Source organism: Poecilia reticulata, chromosome 22 (genome assembly GCF_904066995.2).
Source record: "Poecilia reticulata chromosome 22, P_reticulata-male-v2, whole genome shotgun sequence".
In the NCBI taxonomy this organism is placed as follows: Eukaryota; Metazoa; Chordata; class Actinopteri; order Cyprinodontiformes; family Poeciliidae; genus Poecilia; species Poecilia reticulata.
The window spans coordinates 18,110,160-18,132,969 of NC_088851.1; the positions used below are offsets into that span (position 1 = coordinate 18,110,160).

Here is a 22,810-nt window from a genome sequence, read left to right on the forward strand (position 1 = left end):
TCCACAATTTCATCAAGGGAACACACACAGGGATTCCAGTTTAGAGTACTCCGGTATAAGTTCTAGTAGTTCATTTGACAAAACTGAGTCGTGCATTTCTGCTTCGCCTCAATTTGATTGGTCAGTATTGGAAAAATCTCCTAAGGTGCAATGTGCACTTTCATACTGGCAGCTGGTTACACTATTTGACTGCCACAGTGCAGAGGGCTGAAGGCAAATCTAAACTTCTATGATTTTTTGAGAACTATGTAGTACCTTGTCTTCATATAAAACAGAAAACCCCAATGAAATACTTTAAAGTTTTTGATGGTAGCATAACAAAATATAAAATAATTGCAAGGGGTAGGCATACTTTAGTAAATAACTTTACATATTACTGTACATGATGAAAATAAATAACACTTTTAAATGAATAAATGTAACATTTTGTTTTCACAACATACAATGATTTCATCTCGACTCACCAGTTGAAAAAAATGCCTCCATCTTCTGCTTAAAGGGCTGCAGGTGTTCCTCTGATGAGTTAGTGCAGACGTTCTCCACATTCTTCTCACAAGCTGGCAGGAAGAATAAAAAATAGAATGAAAGAAGGTGAGAGGAGAAAGAATTGAAAGGTTCGCAAGTGTACAAATGAGTCTCAACTGTTTCTGTTAAATAACCTGGGCAAACAATGCATGATTTGTCTCAAAAAGTCTTTATGCATGCAGGAAAGTATGTTGTAGAAAGAAAAACTGTAATGTAGCCTAAAAAGGGCTAATGGCACATACCCCAAATGTCATCTGAATAAAATTACCAACCACAAAGGGGTAAACAGATCCTTAAAACTCTGGAGTAACAATGTTTCCAATTAAAAAAAAAAAAAAGCCCACAAATGTGTGTTTGGTTCCGTTTGTTTTCTGCTTTGCAGGTTTTGCAACTCTGATTTGTTTTGACCTGCAATTAAACTAACAAACACGCATAAAGAAGCAACTCAAGCCAAAAAAACATCAAACTATACAAGTATGTAGTCTTTTCAGATTTGTTGCTCGATTTGTGTTGGATAGATTTTTCCCCAAGCGTGATTTGAAAGCTGCTTTTTTGAATTTACTCAGGTAATTTCTCTCTAATTTTAAAAGTAGTTTGATTACCTTGCACATTTAAGTGTGACAAAAAAGCAAAACTGACCATGTCACTTAACAAACACTTTTTCTCAGCACTGTACAAGAGTTAAGACTGAGAAAAGAAATCTACAAACATTAAAACTTATTACATCCTATTTTTTGTATTTGTTTAATTTAGATTTACTTTCCTCCAATACATATAGAAACAGTTAATTACGCATTCCTGTAATTAACTGAAATGACAAACCTGTCTGTAAGCATAATAAAAAATAGAAAACCTTTATTTATGAAATGTTTTAACAGGGTTGTTAACCTCAAGCTGAGCTTTTATTTCAACATAATTGCCTGGTTTTTTTCTTTATGCACTGATTTCAGCTGCTACTACATGGTTTGCCATTGAATAATTTATTGCTCAACATGTTAACGTTTCTAATAACTTCAAAATGACTTTTGCAAAAGTCTATTTAAAAACATTTAACTTGCAATAATGTAGAATTTCCCTGCTTGCATAGTTTTTCGTTCTTAGAACTCCGGGCGCATGTTAGTGCAGCAGATGTTTTTGTGGCTTGTAGATGGCTTTTGGTTATCGTGCCAAATGATCCAACTCACACCAGCTCAGAGGAAACAGCCTTGACTGAGCGCGTGCCAGCCGAACCTTTCCCCATTTCCTCTCAACTGTAAGCCTGTGTAACTATACACACAGGCGCCTGGCGAAACAACTTAGGCACAATCCTCCAACCTGTAAGTCATTAATGGCTGCAGTAAATACCTTAACTTGCTTATGACTGCATAGCTAAATACTTCTGCAACAGAAAAAGGACATTAACAGGTCTGGCCGCCGTCTCACTTTGCTGCGTCGCTGCTTTTACATCCGAGTTCGGCTTGGCTCTGGCATGTTTGCATGAGAAGCTCTTGCACCTGCGACATGACACTCAGCTAAATATTTTATTTATTAAACACCTTGCTAAATTAAGAAATGTGCCATTTAAACGTTATGAATCAGAGCTTATCAAGTACAACCACAAGGTCTGAATGAGAAGTGAGTATACAATAAAAATCAGTGACCATGCAAACACACCAATCAATATATTCTGTTTGGAGAAACCACACTTTCCGGCCAAAAATCCCCCAACTCAAAAGCACCTATTAAAATGGCGCTCAAAACAGCAAGTCTACAATTTAGAGGCGGCTTGCTTCCAAATGTGGTCCAGACAGTGTAGGCCACAAGGAGGAAGCCCACAATAAACACAACAGCTGTAAAGAATAAAACCAAAATGTTGGAGTTTTAAACATTGTCTTAAGAGTTGTATACATGTCTGGAAAAGCCCAGTCACAAGTTGGATTCCACTGTAAGCCCAAGAGTTGGTGCCATCAGGCAAAACGGAAGACCACAGATCTAAGAGCTCTTGCAGAAAACAGTTTTTCTCCCTAACCACAAATAAGTGGTCTTCTAATTGGACTGTATGAAAAAATATTTTTGTGTCAAACATTTTAAAGATAACCACTTTCACTAATGTGGATTTTTTTTTTCCTTCTATGACTTTGAGCACTGACCAGCAGTTTTTTTTCCTTCGTTTATGAAAAATACGCAGAAATAGTAAAGAAATCCATAAATTTTTTTAATTTTTTTATTTTAGGATTTTATGGTCTTTTTTCGTTTGCGTGTATTGACAATCTTGACAGGTAAATTTTACAACAATCTACGCATGAATTTCTTGATAGACAGTAGGAATGTTTTGATTGACTGAGATAACATTTTGTCCTTTACAGCTCTTGTCCCACTGACGAACTGTACAAATAAAAATAAAAAAGTGCAGCATCTTATTTGTATTCACCCTTTGATTTAACAGTTTGTAGAACGACCTTCAACTGCAATAAAGGATACAGGTCTTTTGACATTTTTAGCATGTAGAAACAAAATCTTTTGCCCATTTTTCTTCATCAGATAGCTCAAGATCAGTCAAAATAGATGGAAAGAATCTACAAACATTCAAGTATTCTCGCAGATTTGAATGTTACCATGCAAAGCCATTCTATATTTTAAGTCACTGTCTGACTGGAAGATGAACCTCCAATACAGTCTGAAGTCTTTTGCAGCCTTTAACAAGTTTTCTTTTAGGTTTGGATTATGTTTAGCTTCAATCATCTTCCCATCAACTCTGACCACCTTCCTTGTCCCTGATGAAGAACAGTATAACTTTGTGTCACTATAAAGATGGTGTTGTAAACATTGTGCAGCTTTAATTTTCCTCCATGAATACATTTTTGCATGCCGGTCATGTAGGATAAAATGTGGATAAATTTGATGATTCTGAATACTTTTGCAATACAGCGCACACAAAATACAATAAATTATGAGGCTTAGATGTGTCTTACAGAGAGTAATTGATTGTGTATTTGCACCATAATTTCCTGGCATGCTGGCTTTCTGTATGGGTCTGGGAACATATGGGTGGGTGCACAAATAATGGATGTCCTCGGATTTTATCCTGTCATTTAGTTTCATTTTGAATTGGAAACAAATTTCCTTTAGCTGCTTTCCAAATGCGATTCTAGAGTGATGCGTTTGTCAACGGGTTAAAAGAAAATCACTGGAAATATGGTTTTAATTTAATATTCATCTGCAAGTTATTAAAGAAACAACCCCAAAGGAAAATAACTTATCTAGTGTATTTATTGGTAAGGAAATGTTTTGACTGTGTTTGATATTCCAAATCTTTGATGCTCTCTAAGGAAGATGTAGACAACAAATATAATATTCCACAAGGAGAAGATAAACAGAACTAATCAGAGTATAAAAATGATCTCCTGAGTCACTTAAACTCTTTCGTATTAGTGTTTCCAAGTGATTTAATGTCTTAGCGGATGAGTATTCTCATATTAGGTAACCTGTCAACATCTATGGAAAAAGGTAAAACTCCTCAAATACAAAGTAAAATAAATACATCTTCTTGTTGCAGCAGCATCTCAAACACATCAAATTTAAAATGTATATTAATCTGAGCACTGTTACTAATGAAAAAAAGTAAACTTCTAAGAAAATAACTATTTTTAGCAAAAATTAAGGTGGTATAATTATTAGTCCCCATGCTGTTAATACTACCAACCGCTCTTTCCCAGTAGGACCGCAGTAAATCTTTTCTGTAACATTTCACAAGGTTGGAGAGGCAAAAGAGGCAGGGATCTTTGGCCAATCCACTCTGCACAATCTCTCCAGATGATAAAAAAATTATTCATTACAACAAAGAGATGAAATGAAACCAATCAGATTTACCAGACCTAAATCTGGTGACAGGAAACATTCGCTTTGAGACAGGTGAACCATTTCTGTGAGTATGAAGCCATATGTTTTTGATCATTGTCCTACTGAAAGATCAAATCATGGACACTTTTTTTTCAGTTTTCTGGCAGATGCCATCATAATGATGTATTTAAAATCTTATGGTATTTCAGAGTTGATGATTCCACAGGTTCTTAAAGCATTAGGAAGAAAAGCAAGCCCAGAGCATCACAGATCTGCCACTGTACTTAATGACTAAGAAGGTTTCTACTTATTCATTCTTTTGTTTCATGCCAAATGCGCATGGATTGACTGTTGCCGAAAAGCTCAATCTTAATCTTGTGTCACCAAAGATCGATTCTCGTAGAGTTCTTCTAACCACACTGGTTACACTGGATCAGAAAAAGTTGAGTATTTTTGGCATTATCTCCAAATAACAAGTTGGCATGTAAATAGCATCTAAAGTAGACTTACTGGCCCCGAAATATCACCTTTTGCTGCCGTTTTCTTACTAAGCATAGCAGCAAGATAAACATGTATCTAAGTTACTTATAACCCATGGAAAGATAAAATATAGGAATTGTTATTAAAAGTTTTTTTAAACTCTGATAATCTTTTTATTGCATGTATTATTGTTTCTTGACAGAATATTTCCTCGACTGATGAATTGTAAATTAAAAATTTCATTTAAAGGTAAATCTGTGTGACATTTTCTTTTAAGACTTTTTAGACATCTTTAGCAGATTTTTATTTCAATCTGAAAAAAAAGCAAAAAAAAATTAACCCAAATATGACAGCCAAACTTGAATTGAATTTCCGTGGTTGGTAAAAGGGACAACTTTTATGTGAATATGTACAATCGTATTAAATACATTTAAATATTAATAAAAAGTTCATTAATTTCAATACCTCAATTCACTAACTGAAACAGATTACACAGATTAATTTCACACAAACAGGTTTTTTAAACTCTGTTAGTTATGATTATTTTCCGCTTGCAAATGATGAACAGATTCCATAAATGTGGGCTTAATGAAAAGCATGTTTAAAACCCATTCAAAGATTGTTTTCAAAAGGTATTTTTAATCTGACTCATCAGAATGCATATTCCAATTTATAAAATATGACTGCTATGATCACAGCACAAACTAAAATAGTACAAATCTGCTGCAAAGGAAATTGTCAACAGCAGATTGAGAGTTGGAGGAAATCTGCAAAATCTCCTCCCCAGTTGTTTGATGAATGTTTCAGAGCATGAAATGGGGCAATGACAACCTTCTTGCTGCCTGAGCATCAGATGAAGATCTGGATGATGATAAAGCACAAACACAGAACAAACGCAGGACAAGCGACAACGCCGAGGGAGAGAGCAGTGAAGAAACGCACTCTGCTATACATGTGGTTCTTGTTGCACATCGATACTGGAAGATTGGGCGCCAGCAGAGCAGCAGTTCAAATTAACGTAATAATTCTCTTTCGACAGTCGTGTTCATGCTTTAGAATTATGAACATTCGGAATCACGCCAATAAAGCCTTATTTTTAAGAGTTTAAATCAGTACATGGTTCCTGTTCTGGTATGTTCTTGTTATTTATACCTGGAAAGTGAATTCTCTTCCTCATCCCCAATTATCTTCAGTTCCAGGTAACAGTCAGGCCCCCACAAAAGGCCATCTTTTGGCAAGCGAGCCAAAAGATGGCCTGAGTAGGGAAATGGTAAAACCTTAACACCCCTTTTCATCTCTGATAAATCAGCCAAAATGACTCGTCTTTACCATTTTTTCAAGGGTTGCAACGGTGGCAACCTGAAATAAAAAAATATAAGGTGAGACATGAAACTCACTTCAAATATGCATTTAGTAGATATTAAAAATATTTCTCCATTAGGGAAACCTGAACTAATTTAGTGTATAAAAGGTTAAACAGGAACATTTATTAGAGATTTCCTGCATTATAAATAGCAACAAATCATTCCCAAAGACCCCAGAGTTTTACATCATGTTTTGCCTTGTTTAGTCAGAGGAGCGGTGACGGCACCTTTGCATACTGGCTTCACACGCGCGGGTCCTCAGTGGAGCCTCAGTCGTAAAACAGAGCTCAGGCTAAAGGCCCTGCCTAAACCTGACATTAAAGGCCATTTAAAATCAGGACACTGTCTGATTTGCCACAGTGATGAATGCCTAACCTGGTCCAGGCCTTCTGTGAAACACTAAACCCCCCTGAGCAGCAAATGAGCTCTGACTGTTTCTTTTTATTTGATCCTATTTCATTGGGTTGCATCCCTGCCTGCGTGTCTCGTCCAATTACACGGCAGCCAAAGGAACATTTTTGCACTGCTCCGAAAGCAGTAGTTAAAACAAGATTTTAAAAAAGAATTTGTTTTTTCACGTGAGGAAGTCAGCGATTCCCTGATAAGGACAGCACTGCTGGCAAAAACTACATGTGAGACATAAGGCCTACAGTATGTCCTTGTGGCCTCTCGCTCATCCCTCTCCCCCGAGTGGAGCCAAGAGAGAGGTCATCACCCTCTCCCAAAAACAGGAAACCCCATCAAAAGAGGATCATGTTTCTCCACAAGCCAATGAAGAAGAGTGTAGCCAAGTGGACGGTGAGTCGCTCCTGAGCAGCGGTGGCGACTAGTGGAACGAAGAAATCATAACTCAGGTTTCTGCACTCAAGATCTGCATGAAATTTGTTTGTGATGCACATATGGATGTATCCACTTAAAGGAGAGCTAGGAGAGCTATGAGCTTAAAAAAAAAGTGGCCACCTCAAGATCAGGTAAGGACCAGATTGCTTTTCTCTCCAAAGTTGTCCAGTTCAAGTCAAAACAGTGCAAACAAAAGGGCAATCCAGATGCTCTTTTCATATTTCCAGGGGTTTCCCATCACACATTTAGACTTTTCCTTCTAACTTTGTTCAGGTGGTGGTTAAAATATACCAATGAGATATGAGAAACTCCCTGACAGATAAACCTCTCTGTCTGCTTTCAGTGATGTAAAGATAGGTGACTCTATATATATATATATATATATATATATATATATATATATATATATATATATATATATATATATATATATATATATATATATATATATATATATATATATATATATATATATATATATATATAAAGTTTTATAATTGAACTTTTTATTGAACTTATTTTGGGGGATTTTATGCAATAGATCAAAATCAAAAGGCAACTGCATCTAAACAGCATGATGCTTCCAATTTTCATATTTAAAATCATATTCAGGGCATTAGTTTTACACATAGCATTTCGAAAAGAGGCAAAGAACTACTAATATGGCTTCATTTAGCACCTGCTTTCATATGCTTTCTGTGACCCTAACATGACTTTTGGCAGACCACAAATGGGAATTATTTAAGCTTATTTAAGCTTATTTATATGGATAAATAAGCAGTTCCTTATTTATCCATATAATATTGTATATTTAGTGGAGAGCACAACTAATAATCGTCCCAAACAGAGATCCCCAGCTCAGGAAGGGGTCTGCCTTCTCTCCCAGAGTTATCACAATATTCTTGGTTGCTTCTTCTGCTTGCTTTTTTTTTTTTTACTGTAAAAGCCAGAAAAGGTACGCAGCTAAAATGAAAAAAATAAAATAAAAAATCGGAATCAGTCCCGATGAGATCCAGATTGTGGTTGTTGGATTTGTAAAACAGTTTTAAGCTAAAACATATTTCAAGCTGTAAAAACAATAACTAACAGTGATAGTGAATAATAATAATGACAATACACTGGAACATTTAGATTTGTCAGTGTATTAGGAAATATCTCAATCTCCTGTCTTGTTTTAGAGTTAGCCCTTTAAAATACAACAGTTTCTAGATTGAGAGCCCAACCTTGTATTGATGTAGGGTAGAGAGCTGAGGATGATGGGGGGGAAATGGGATTCAGTCTGAGTGTCAGACAATGTTCTTGTTGTGGATGGAAGTGATCTGTGTTAGCCTTATAATTAGGACCAGTTGTGTTCTTTGGGCTCGTTTATAATAGCCAGGCATAAATATTTATTCCTGGCGGCTGGAGAGGATAAAAATGGTGGGAGTCATAGGTGCAGCTCGCCAAACATCCAGGATCCAGCGCCCGGCCTGTGATGCTAATACCCCGAGGACTACTGTGCCAGACTGTGCTTCAGCAGAGATCAAATACGAGGGCCCTTACATTGCATTTATTGTCTTCAGGTCTTCCATTTTTCCTAATAAATGAGTGACAGCTTGAGGTGGGTCTGGGTACTTTAGCAGGCTCTTTGTATTTTTCCCTCGGGTCAGAGAAGAGAGGGTTTTAACAGCAATGTGGAGCATATCTAATTGCTTTCATATGCCATATTACTGCTTGATTTAAATAACGACAGACACCGAGGGCACAGAGGGGCATCTCCTTTAACCTCCACATGGCCCTGGCCAAGACAACCTGGATGCCTGGCTGAGTTACTGAGCATCTCAGCAGCTCAGGATACAGCAAGCACAAAACATCCAAAGTGTGTTTATTTATCCACCAACTGTTGCTGTGAAGGTTCCTCACTGAACAGGAATGTTTTTGTTACTCATGCTTCAAAAATGTTCATAAAAGACATAAAAATGCTGCTGCTAAACATTCTGCCATTGGTGCCAGAACAGAGAAAGCTGCAGGGTGACGATGACATGCCAGTCAAAAACAAGAGTGTCTGGAAACTGAGAAACGTTGCCGTAGGGCCTCACGTGGTTCTAAATATACACAAAGCTCTCAAAGCATGGAGCAGGAAGGTTCCATGGGAAGTACGTTTCCATCGAAACTGCGCTGGTGACAGATAGTAATGTATACAATTACACTGATTGATTAACAGTGACACAAAGATGATTTCAGCGATAACGTTCAATATGGCCTCATGCGCAAATTCCGTTTGCTTGGCAATGATTTGGAGGCAGCTCTCCAAAAAAAAAAAAGAAGGTGGGACAATTTAGTTGTTACTTCCGACAATACTTACAGGCACAAAATTTGCTGTGTGTGGAAGTCGAAAATGTGCAGAATTGCCCCGGTCATTTGGGGTGTGTCTACTACCTTCAGACGTCTAGACACAAACATTTGTTGCACTATTCTTCTTTGCATTTCAAGCTTGGTCCGGTCTGTTTTTTTTTTTTTTATCTAGGCACAGACTCTCAAATGAAGTGGAGTCTGGACTTTGACTGAGGCATTTTTATCCAATGAATGTGTTTTGAATCCAACCATTCTAACTGTGATGCAAATTCCTTCACCCAAAGCATTTAAAAACATCTAAAAAGCCAAAAACTGGACTGATCTGACAAAAATAAGTTTCTTCTCCATGTTTGCCATGTTTCCTGTATAGCTCAATGGATATTACATCAATCAGAATGTTTGTAAAAAACGAAAAAAGGAAAACAAAGCATTGTTTTTTCCTATAATACTGAGTTAATTTACATATATGGTATCCAATAAAATACCATATACATACATTGAAGTTGGTGGTTTTAATGTGACAAATTGAAAATATATAAAGGGTATTAAAACTCTTGCCACGCACTGTAACTAACGTTTGGCAGGATTTAGCCCTTCAAAATGTTGAAGCTGTATAGAATTAAATGCATTTTAAGGTTTTTACACCATTTAGTATGTCCTACCAGTTAGATCCCGCTTCAGTTTCCTGATGTCTTTGGTAAGGTCGTCAAACTTCACCTGTGCGGCCTGGAAAAATTCTTGAGGGTCAGGCAGAGGAAACACACTCTTTTCTGTACCGGCATGCTAAAACAGGAAACAAAAAGGTATTTATTTAAAGTCTTTAAACATAGGAAACATTTTGGTTTCAAGTGAGTTTTTAAACTTACTTTATCAAAGTTTCGCAAGTAGTATAAAACCACATAATCCACAAGATTGATGTGATTGTCCTGATAAAGTCAAACAACAAATAATTAGGTTGTTTTAAGCCACTATGTGACATCAACACCATTGAAGTAACCCTCAAAACGATGTGTACCCTGCTCTTGACATCTTTTAGCTTCGGGAGGATCTCCAGCCCAAAGCCATCAGCCTGACCTCTTGTCCTGTTCCCTCCATTCATATAGTTCCCAAATGCCAGAACGAGACCCATCACATCCCGCAGACTGTCGCAATGAAGGATGTCCTGATGCAGAAACATACACATGGATTTTTTGGTTTAGTTATCTTTTATGAAGCTGAACGACATCTTTTGAGACAGCACTTGCTGGCGTGATGCTCTTACTTTGCAGACGTTGGAGATAATTTCCACCTTGCTACGTAAGGAGGAGATGGTATCGAGGAATACTGACTGGAAGATCATGGAGTGAGCTCTGCCTGCAAAGTCAGGAATCTGGGAGAGCTCGTAAAGAAACCTGGAAAACAAAAAAAATGTGGTGGGGAGGAGGAATAGGGTTTGATGTGTTATGGCAGAATTAAACAAAATGTCTAACAGGAAGAACTATTCTGGGGCCTTGGCAGGCCGGGCTTCTCCACACAGGTCGGCTGAGTCAATGTTGCTGTTCATAGGCAGGCAGGCAGCTGATAGTCATGAGTGGTGCTGCTCTGCTGGGCTTGAAAGGTCCAAGGGGGTCGGGTGGAGGGAGAGCAATGAGCGGTGCATGGAGAGTGATCAAAGGTAGCTCTGGCCTGATGCAAGACGACTTATGTAAACAGTGCCGTGTTGGAGGGGAGCGGAGAGGTAACATCCTGTGTGATTAGGGCCAGCCGATGAAGGCAGACACTGAGTCAGGATGACTCAGGCAGCCATAGTGACAGCTTCGGTCAAACATGGACAAGGGAAGGCCAGGCTAAGCGGCACCACTAGATCCAAGTCTTGTTAAAGGACCGAGACTACTTAATCCCCGATGGAAATCCTATAGCATCCTCCATTAATGTCTTTTAGTTTTAGGACTGACTTTAAGCAAATATAAGAATTACTTCAGTGTTATGTGAGAATTTGGTTGGTGACCAGACTGATGATTTCTACACCCTGAGCAGTGACCAGTAGGTCAAATTAAATGAAATTACTCTCTAGTCAAGTCAAGACATGTCTTTCAGGCTGTGAGAAAACGAGCGAGAGCAAGACTTTCAGCAGATATCAGCAAGGCTGGACGGAATACAGCAAGGTCTCTCTGCTTCACCAATCTAAACTTTCTATCTCTGTGTATCATGGAATTTGTTTGATTTAAAAATGTTGGCCGACTGAAGTTAAGGTAGAGAACTACACACAAGACTGCTATTAAAGGAATAGTAGTCTTCAGCTGCGAATATAAAATGTCAACTCTGTAATAATTTTGTCTTAGTAAAATAAGCGTAACCCTCCTGCACAGCAGCTGTTCTCCAACGCCAAGGTGTGACGCTGAATCTGCCCGCAATAAAAATAATTGAGGGCTGCTTCCATTATATATCTTAAATAGAAATCGACATTGGTAGGTCAGGGCTTCATAAAAAACAGAAATTTAGACCCTGACCACAAAACTCCAAATAAGAGCATTGCTTATTATAAGCCATTATGCTACTCCAAGTGCACATACTAAAATACTAAGGACTCCTTTCACATATATTACACTAAAGTACATACAAGAAATGGTAGAAATACTCTTACTGTTCAGGTTTGTCCAGAAGTTTCACTTCATCTTCTTTGGAAGTCTCATAATGTTTTAGGATCCTGTCAATCTCATCACTGGTGGCCCTCTGTTAGAAGAACGAAGGTATCATTCATTAAAGCAAAAATACTTGAACAATATATATATATATATATATATATATATATATATATATATATATATATATATATATATTGCTTTACAGCTTTTACTTTCTTCTCATATTTCTGTTAATCACACAACTTCTTACATTTTCATACAGAGCTTCAATGGTCTCCAAATCCACCACAGAGTTGTCCACATTAAGAACAGCTGGTGAAGACAGAGAAGCACATTAATTTTAAGCAATCTCTCTTATAAATGGGTAAAATCTTGGCTCACATGTGCTGCCTTTTGAGCACTGACAGTGAAGAAAAAGACAAATAATCTGATGATAGGTCTGTAATACTGTTGAAAGTTAGATTAAACATCATTAAATTTGGATAAACACAATGAAAGAATCCATATATGTCTGGTCTGGGGAAAAGAAAAACTTGAAAAAGGATAAAAAGGGGTATTTAACTGAAACCAGAATGCTACTTGTCCTTTTTTTTCCCCCTTAAATGCATAATTTACCAGACGAATTATACAACTGGAATCTTATGTGGTTTACAGAGACCACAGATGGTGGGCCAGGACTGAAGAAACGCTCTACTTTTCTTGACCATTGCTGGCAAATGAGTGGAAGAAGACCCTGGGTATGTGTCTGAAAAAAAAGAAGCTTGAAAACTGTTTGACCTTTGCACCCATAGGCATAGCCAGCACAGCTAGAAGCTAACTAATGATTATAAATGGGGGCAGAAAAAGGTCAGCTAAGAAACAAGCATCCAACTGAGCGTGTCCAACTTTGTCTGCATGCTTTTACTTTTATTCTGGTCCTAAAAGTCAAACGTGGCACAACAGAATAAGGGAAAGTTATGTTACACCGACTCTGGATGTTGTCCCCAGCTTGTGATGAGATGGAGAAGATCAACATAATATGGATAAATACCACACTGATAGTCAATGACTGACAGTAACAGTCATAGAGAGGTTTTAATTGAAATTAGTTAATAATAATAATGTGGATTTTTTAATGACTTGTAATAGCATGCATTTTTCCAGTTAGTCATGTTAGCACCACAATCTGTTTTACTGGAATTTTTTTTGCGACATATCAAACCAAAGTAGTGAACAATTGTTAAGTGCAGTGAAAATTTGTATAATCATTTTATTTTATTTTTTTAAGTTTTACTAATTTGTATTCATCTCCTTTTATTGATACCTTTAAGGCAAGTAGTGAATATGAAAACATGTGGAAGATGGTGTTCTAATCAGAATGAGCCAAAATTCAACATCCAAAATGCCATTTGTGGTGAAAACTCAATGGTGCACATCAGGCCATCCTATTAATAAAAGGTAATTTGGGCTGCATCATGCTGTTGGATGCTTGTCTTTAACAAGCACAGGTAAACTGGTCAGATTTGATGGCAAGATGGATGGAGTCAAACACAAGGCTATGCTGGAAATGAAACACGCTAAAGACTTTATAGAATTTGAACCTGTGGCAGAAGTCCCCTCCCTACATCAGAACATACAGCCAGAGCTATAATAAAATGGTTTACATCAAAGCATGTGTTAGATTGGCCTAGTCAAAGGCCAGACCTACATCAAATTGCCTTTTGATGTTCACAGAAACTCCTGATGCAACCTCACGTTTCAGTCTCTGGAAAGCTGGTAGAGACAAACCCCAAATGACTTGCACCTATAATTACTGTGCAAGTGCTGACTCAGGGGATGATTACAAATGCAAGTCACACTTTTTAGATTATTTGGCAATGTGTGCTTAAAGTCATCAGGCTCCAATAAACTGAGACTTAATTACTATAGGAATTAAGTTTCCACCATCCAAACAAAAATGTTCTTTTCTCAAGAACTCCAGTTTTTTTTTTTCACATAATATGGAGAAATTGGCCATTAAAAGATGAATAATTGGTTTTGCTTCTCAACCTAAGACGCCTGCCATTCCCAAAATCCAAGCTGCCAAGGCTAGACATACACAAAATGCAATAATGGCAATTTTTTCCCCCCCCTACTTCCAGCGGCACTGTCCTCATCTCTGCAGTCACACACTAAATTTAAGCTAACAAGCTAACACTTCACACTCTGGTTTGCAGCTGGTCTGCAACAGAGAAGCTGTCAATGTGGTCCCACACACTGGATCAGAGAAAACGCTGGAGGTCCATTTCCTACATCTTATTAGAGTGGATTATTCAGTCCCTCAGCCATGCAGCCGTCAATCACACACCAAAGGGGGGCCTGCCCCAGTGTGCACAGGAGCACTCTGATCCGAGGGGAGCCGGATATCTCTCCACAGCGACAGATCAAAGTCGGCCTGCCAACGGCCTCACACCCTCTCCTTCCACTTTTCACTCCTGCGTGCGTATGTTTTTGTGTGCGTGCGGCGAGGTGCGATGTGGGGGAGAGCCTCCCCTTGCCCTTGAACCATGGTGGCCCTTGAGGTGCCTCCCCACACCTCCCCAAGTAATTTCAACTAGTGCCTAAGACCCCCCTCCTTTCTCTTAACCACTGTGTTGCCTTTCCCTCTTACTCCCTTGTAGTTGTAATTGCATTATGTGTACCATGTCCTTTTAATTTGGCAACAAAGAGGAGGCAGACTGCCTTTAGAAGTGCCTTTCAAGGCACTATCCTTAATTATCAAATTCAAATTGTCCATTTCACATTCACCTCCCATTAAGGCACAAGGAAGCCGCCTCATGCTGGGTGGGAATGAACATTTTCTACCCAGCGACACTGCAGAAGGGAAAAGTGACTGAGGGGGGAAAGGAAACAAAAATCTAAACAAGATGGTTGCAGTAGTGTATGTGCTGTTTGCCTTGTGTCTGAGGCAGTTTTATGTGGTAGCACAGTGTCTGCAAACTGTAGAAGGTGGTTTTGTACATGCTTAGATCATTAGTGGGGTGTCAGTCCCATTAGGCTTGTGGAAACCGTCACTGGCTACAATAAACAGATCTGCTGGCCGCATGCTCAGACTAGCAGGCGGCAGGAACTCTCCGCCACAGTCCCAGGACACGACTGATTCCTGGCCCATCTACAATGTCCCCAATACAATATGTGTTTACACCCACACACACATATCCTACATTTTTCACAGATCAACCGAGCCTACAATCAATCTGTACAGTTTTTTTTTTAAATGAAGTTGAGGGCAATTTGATTTTAACCAGTGCCATCTTTCGTTTAGACAAATCACAGCTTTTTTTTTTTCTTCTTTTCCCACTGCGGTAACTGGAAAAATCAGCCAAGCTCCACTTAAGTCACAAATTAATCTGAAAGAAGTGTCTCAAGTTACAAATTAGCTGCTGTCAAGAGAGAGGAATTTATCCTCTACTGGAGGGTTCCCAGTATCTCATCTCCAAAAATAACTCTGTCTGCATTTCATCAGGAGTCATCCTCAGTTTATCGTTTAATAGGAAACTAAATTTGGCTTGTAACGGCCGAGTCTAAATCTAAGGGGTTCTTCCTTGAATGAAATCAGGGCTGTACTGGAAATGAGAAGCAAAAAATGTCGAACACACGGAGAAAGTACTGCTCACCTTGCTGAATGTCCTTCATTTCCAGATGGAGGCTCGATATGAGGATGCCAACTGCTTGAGAACGCTTCCCATCAAGCAGCTTAATGATCTAGACAAACAGAATGTTGTTAACACTGTTGCGCTCTTAACTTTGGTGTGACGCATATGTTAGGAAAGCAAACTTGCAGTTCCAAACAAGTTGCTTAATTAACTTCTTCACATTCACACTGATGTTTAGTTCTGCTGCGCATTCACAAAGAAGAAACTGAGACAAAAGCTAAAGTTCACCTAAAGAAAATCATGAATTTTGAATACGTGTTGACATGTCTTTAAAAGGTTTGATGGTGTTCAGAATTGTATGACCGAAACCCATTAAGAATGTACCAAGATATCGGCCAACTATGTTAATTACACTAATATAATTTTTAATTGTTGACCACACATTCCAGGAAAGCTATTTTGAAAGCTACTCTAATAAAATCTTGCATTACTGCTCTTAAAAGAGAAACAGTTTACTTCAATCAGCACTGGCTGGCCAAAGCTTTACAGAAACTGAAACTTAGTGAAGCATTTCTGATCGCTGTGTCTCTACTAAGCAGCCAGCAACTCATCTGTAACAGACCCCAATAAAACGGGGCTCGTTTAGCACATCATAATAATACAAAAAACAGAACTAATTCTATCACAGAAAACTCACGTTTGTTCAAAAGAGAGAAAAAAAAATTCTCAGTCTCAAGTTTACCTAGGAACACATGTAAGGATTGATCAAAAAAATATCAAGTGGCAGTGAAAGTACAAAGGGAAAAGTGGCACCATAAAAGGACAGTTTAGAAGAGAAGGCGAAGAGAAGCAGGGCTTTTATAACAAACTATAAATTCACAGGATTTTTATTTGTGCCTACAGATGGTCACAATTACTAATGACTGAATTAGCCGTAAAGGCAGAGAAAGTTTTGGCAAGGTAAAGCCCTGCTCTAAAAGTTAATGTTTCAGGCTTCTTCATTAGGTATTATGGCGTTGTCGGCTACTGGGCCGTCCTGTAGGAGCTGCAGAACAGAAGCCTTAGAAGTGGGTATTGCATTACAGGGCGTTAGCGGGTGCCATGCTGCTTCCAGCTCTGTTACCTGGATCGCCAGGGATCTCCCACACTGTTCAAGCTGGAACGACTGACTACCAGGCCTTCGCGGGGCCTCTAATTAACCACTTTGGACAGGCGACCACTAAAACCAGATAAGAACTTCAATGAGTAAAGACAACTGATGTTGGATGTTTACTTATTGAGGAAGAGAGAGCCAGACGATGCTGATGTTGAGACAGGTAGACAGCAAGAGCTAATGGCTCCCTCCTGTGGACAAAAAAGGACTGAAAGATGTCCTTCACCCTGAATTTTACAGAATCAAAAAGTGAGCAGCCTAAAAAAATAAATAAAATAAAAAAAAATAAGCTGATAAATGGAAACACTGTGGAGTTTGAGGCGAAGCAGGTGCTTTATGTTGAGGCTGTTCTTGATACAAATTCAGAGGAAATCAGATAGTTTACACTGGTTAAGCAACTAGACTGACTAACTACCCGGATATTTGATTAGAAGCATAAGTTATATTAACAACTAGATCAACATTTCCCATCAGGACCCTCCTCCCTCTGACAGCAGTGATAATCTTACGCCCAGTCTCTCACGTCATAGCCCGCACTTCAAATATGTTTTTAATAAACCTAAAATGATTGCTCATAAATTATGAAATGGGGTAAAGCAGCTGTTTGTTTAAGGAGCTCAACCACATATAAACCTGATACAGCTTTGATTAATGTGTGTATAGGACAGTGTGTTTACTGGCACGCAGAAAAAAACCCAAAGGCAAGTTCAGCTTGGATGGTTTCTTTTTTTCATCTTTATCCATCTCTCCCGAATTCCTCATCCTTAAAGAATGCACAGACATGCCTTTTTGCGGCCCATCTTTCAAATAGGTACCCGGTTTTTATTTTTCTTCCACTGAGGAAGCCATGTGCGTGCAATTACACCCCAGGTCCAGTCCAGTTCGGTCCAGTCTGTTCTGGCGAGAGAGGTCTCCTCCATGTCACCCCCACTGGCTTTGATATGCTAATTAACAGAGGGCGAATGGCTCCAGAGTAAACAACAGCTTTGACTTTTTTCTTCTTTTTCTAAATGGCACATATGATAAACATTAACTCACACACACGTAAGCATCGGCCGTATCCCCCTGTTTTCAACTTTTTGGCATGTGCAGTTGTTGGGAATTGGGGAAGTGGCTCATATGCATAATGCACACACACATTCCGATCCCCAACCACTCATCGCCTCTCGCTGTTTCAGAGCCCCGGGGCTGCGGCGTTTGCATGATCTGGCAACACTTTCTGATCAACTGCATAATAGTTTGTGAGGAAGTGCTGTCATCACGCACACGAACCCAAATACCTGCACTAAAACATTTGCGGGTTCATGCATATTCAAAACACAATGCAGGAAAACTGGCATAACGGTGATCTGAAGCTCCTTTTGGACTCACAAACACAGAATTACTGGCAGCACTAGACATTTGAGTGTGTGCAGACGCAGACAAGAGGCAGGTAGTCTGTGTGCGAGTTGACTGGTATTGGGAGTCATTCAGAGGGATGTGGTTCACTGTCTGGTCAGATTCTGCAGAGTGAAAACTCTACAGTCCACAGTACTGCTGCGTAAAGATGGAGTAACCATTTGAGACAGAGTACAAGATAAGGACTGCTAAAGTTTGGAATTTATTTATTTATTTTAGGTTTTATTGGCACAATGGAATAAAAAGGTTATAGCAGCAATATTACCTCTTAAAGTGTTTGTTGTTGAATCAGCAAACTTTGATTAATTAAATTGTAAATGGTGAAATGTTATTTAAGTTATTTACCATTTCAATAACTTAAATAACACATTTTAACTGTTACAATTTTTGGAGGTGATTTGATACGAGTTTGTGATCAACTAGTTTCTAAATAAAACCTTTACAAAAATATAAAGTGCACTTCCTACTACTATTAGCATCCCTGGTGAAGTTTCAATAAACACATTTTTTATTGTTTTAGTATAATCTCACACATCAGGACTTTCTCACTTATATAGGAAGTTTCTTGTCTTTTCCATTTTGAAGAATGGCTAAAGGAAATGGGCCTGTCTTTAATACCATTTTTTTTTAAGAAAAATTGGATTTTATGAGTTACTGAGACATTTCCAGACACAGATTAACTTAAAAAATTAAGTATTAAAATATAATATGTATTGCCAGCATTGTCAGGTATAACACTTATTGATAATTTTGTAAAAAATGTTTTCCCCCTCCTGAATACAAAGGTTGGATTTTTACCTTGCTTTACACGAACTGTTCTTTCTGACAGTGTGAAGTTGCTTCTGCTGCTAAATTATATTTTCAGTACTTGGTCAAAGCAGAAAGTCTTGGGAGAAAAGTAAGTAAGAGCTGTTATGTCTTCTTAAGGAAAAGCTTTTAAAGAGATGTCAAGATAAAATAAAATAAATTAAAGAAATTGAAATATCCATTGAAACGTGAGAGTGAAAAACTGGAGATCAGATATCTGTCATAAAACCCTGAAAAGAGCATTTTTTTCTTTTTCATTGTGCTCTGGTTTATGTCACAACATGATAGCTGTTTTGAAACAGCTCTGTAGAAAAATGTATCTATTGAATATTAAAGCAATTTCATAGATTTGATTGATCTCTAGGGTTATTAAATAAGGATGATATAATTTGCATAGGAAGACATCAATATAATAAATACATTTATACAAAATTATATTCCCAGTACAAGAAATATGTGTAACCAAGAGACTCTGCCATCCTGTAAAGTCTAGTTTTCTTGCGTCTTTCCATAAACCGTAAACTCATTACCTGTAGTGTTTACCACCGTTACAGTCACTCTCAGCTCAGAAGCAGCTAGATTTTGGCCTCACTGTCGTCGACTCCCCCTCGATCCCTCAATGTTCCCAAGATGAACTTTTAGCTTCATCATCAGTATAAACTTGCAGGGTATCAAAGATCAAGTAAACAAGTCTCTATTACTATGACGAGCTTTCCAGTAAGCTGAACTTCCAACTATGCCTTCATGGATTCTGTTTTCATCTTTAATCCTAGACTTGGACTACAATCACAGACACAGAGATTACTTTTAAAATCTAAAATGTAAAACAGGTTTACAAAATAAAATGTTTAAACACGGATAACCTGGCGCAGTGTGCCGCAAAAGTTCTTTTCAACAATAAACAAAACCGGGCTTTATATTTGAACGATATAAATTGGTGTCAACAGTTTCCATAAAAGTGGCTATAACTCCACCAAGCTGACGTAAGACAGGAGAGGAGACAGTTGTCTGAGTTGGATCAAATGTTGGACAGTTTGAGTGACCAGACTGGATGGAGAGACACACACACAAACACAAACACACACATTGGCTGGAGCAAAGTGGAGCCTTCACAAATTGATCAGAATAGGGGACGTGTATGGATTTAGAGGGCCAGTCTGGGTCACCAACTGATTTTTAACTGCTTGGACGCCAACAGAGAGGACCATATGGCAGAAAGGACGCTGACACAGAGCTGGCTCTAGGAGTAGTGCAGAGTTGCATCATTGGACAAGACACCAAGATCAAGGATCGATCCAACTAACATACATCTCTCTTGGTTTTTCTTGACTTACTATGCTTTTGCTTAAGACTTACACAAGCGGTATTAGAATAAGAAAATGTTGATGCTCATAATTTTCTACTATCTTCTCACACATTGCTGCTCTTCTTAACGGTCATTATGGCTCATCTGTCAAGTCATATTTAGAGAGTGAAAGTAAATCTGGAAACAAGGCATTAACACAAGGGTTATTAGAGTGCAAAAAAAAGTGTTTGTTGGTTTCTTGGAGTAAAAAGAAAAATCTTACGAAAGGGTTTCTGTTCAGAACATGATGTTATTGTGTTGGTTTTGTTCTCCATTCTGAACTTGGATGAACAGAGGAACTGTTAACATGCTGTTTTTATTTTAATTATGTAAAGCACTCTGAAATGCCTTGCTGCTGAAATGTGCTATACAAATAAAATTTGATTGATTGATTGATTGATTGATTGATTATCTCTGACGTAGACTAAAAAAGAAAACTGCATCCAAGTCCCAAGCAAGACTTTCATGCATTATAATTTCTACTACTGTCCTGTGCATCACGATCAGCTGGCCCAAAGCAAGACAGGAGGTGGTTTTCAGGCAAAAACTGCCTCCAAACAAATGAAACGCCACTTTGCAAAACAACATTCTTAAACTTTTCCACATTCTTTCATTCCAGTCATATAATGCAATATTTTATGTGATTTTATGTGAACAATCAAAACAAAGAATAGGTGTGAATAGGAAAAAGGAAACAGCTTCATGCTTTTCAAATGTTTTAACAATTAAAAATCTGAAAAGTTTAGCATGCAATTGTGATCACCCTATTTTATTCAAAAATATCTAAAACACCCAATGTCACCTTCAGAGGTCACGCAATGTATTATAGAGTCAAACTGCAAAACATGGCCTATCATCTATACAAACTGAGGTTATTTTTCAAGAATATTAACTGCATTGTCAGAATGGCCCAGTCAAAGTCAGCCTACATCTAACTGAGAATCTGTGGCAATAATTCACTCGCTATGATCGTAAGCATAAATGTCAGTTTTGAGATGTACAAAGGAGGCTAAACACTGAAATGAGAAAAATATGACAAAATACTTTTGAAAGGCACTAAACATTAGAGGGCTTCATAACAACAGATGAAAACAGAGCACAGGAGTTGTGGAACAGAACGTACCTTCTTGGCTTTGGTTTTCTTTTCATAGGTGTCTGACAAGGGCTTCTTCTTCTGCTTGACTGTGGTCTTGGAGAAAAGATCCTCAAACTCGTTAGTGTTGACGATGTCAGGCTCTTTTAGAGAACCCCAGAGAGTGGTGTTGCTATTTTTTAAAAACAAATAAGACATCAAAAGTCAAGTTACAAGGTGCAAAACATTTAAACACAGCAGCTGTGACGGCAGGCAGGCAAAAAGGTTACTTGAGTTTAACAAAATTGTGGAAACTCATTTAATGTTTATTTGACCTGTTTTCCATTTTCCATTTCGCAGGCCGACAAAAACTTGGCAGGAGTTCCTGCGATCTCCACTTTCAAAAGAGATGTTTATGAGCTAGGTGATAAAAATAACAAATGTTTCAGGCACACTTGTTTCTGTATTATGGGATTGTTTCCCACAAGGACAAAAAAAAAAAAAAAAAAATTGGGAGAAAAACTTTCTGTTTTTGGAAGTTGCTGAGTTACAAGGGAAGGAAAGAAACAAACAGACAGAAACAAAAGGTGGTTAAAGTCAAGAAGATGTTCAGTGTGTTGTTCTTGCAAACATATCTTTGCTCGCATCTGGCTTTGCTTTTCTCCACAAAGTCTGACATCAACAGCCCAATCAACAGCTTTGAAATTAAATGAGCCTATTCTAAACAAAGAGCTTGGAATGTTGATGCTCATAATTTTCTACTATCTTCTCACACATTGCTGCTCTTCTTAACGGTCATTATGGCTCATCTGTCAAGTCATATTTAGAGAGTGAAAGTAAATTTGGAAACAAGGCATTAACACAAGGGTTATTAGAGTTTAAACTGCAAAAAAAAGTGTTTGTTGGTTTCTTGGAGTAAAAAGAAAAATCTTACGAAAGGGTTTCTGTTCAGAACATGATGTTATTGTGTTGGTTTTGTTCTCCATTCTGAACTTGGATGAACAAAGGAACTGTTAACATGCTGTTTTTATTTTAATTATGTAAAGCACTCTGAAATGCCTTGCTGCTGAAATGTGCTATACAAATAAAATTTGATTGATTGATTATCTCTGACGTAGACTAAAAAAGAAAACTGCATCCAAGTCCCAAGCAAGACTTTCATGCATTATAATTTGTAAATACATTTAACACAGTGGCTCTTAATAGTAGACACTCATGTTAAAATTCTAATTTTTTTAGAGCCTTTACAGTTAGCATTTTGTGAACAATATCCTAGATAATGTAACTACATGTTTATTAGGGGAAAGATAAACAAAAAAAATTAAACAGCTAGTGTGCAGAATCTTAAACTGATATACCGGTGAAACACTGTAAGATTTAATTTCAGCATTCAACATTCTTTAGTAAGAAAAAGTATCATGCATTACTTGGTTAT

General features: G+C 38.0%; 1 protein-coding gene across 6 annotated transcripts in view; it reads right to left on the minus strand.

The window, feature by feature from the left end:
- LOC103458527 (formin) overlaps window positions 1-22,810 on the minus strand; it is a 66,219-nt gene that overhangs the window by 12,603 nt on the left and 30,806 nt on the right. For all 6 annotated transcript variants that reach the window (XM_008399419.3, XM_008399418.3, XM_008399416.3 and 3 more), the window contains 9 exons: window positions 21,427-21,568; window positions 15,622-15,709; window positions 12,237-12,298; window positions 11,986-12,074; window positions 10,624-10,753; window positions 10,378-10,524; window positions 10,229-10,288; window positions 10,025-10,145; window positions 465-557 (listed from right to left, as the gene is read on the minus strand). In XM_008399419.3, the coding sequence (XP_008397641.1) occupies window positions 465-557; window positions 10,025-10,145; window positions 10,229-10,288; window positions 10,378-10,524; window positions 10,624-10,753; window positions 11,986-12,074; window positions 12,237-12,298; window positions 15,622-15,709; window positions 21,427-21,568 (932 nt within the window). The remainder of the gene's footprint in view (window positions 1-464; window positions 558-10,024; window positions 10,146-10,228; window positions 10,289-10,377; window positions 10,525-10,623; window positions 10,754-11,985; window positions 12,075-12,236; window positions 12,299-15,621; window positions 15,710-21,426; window positions 21,569-22,810) is intronic.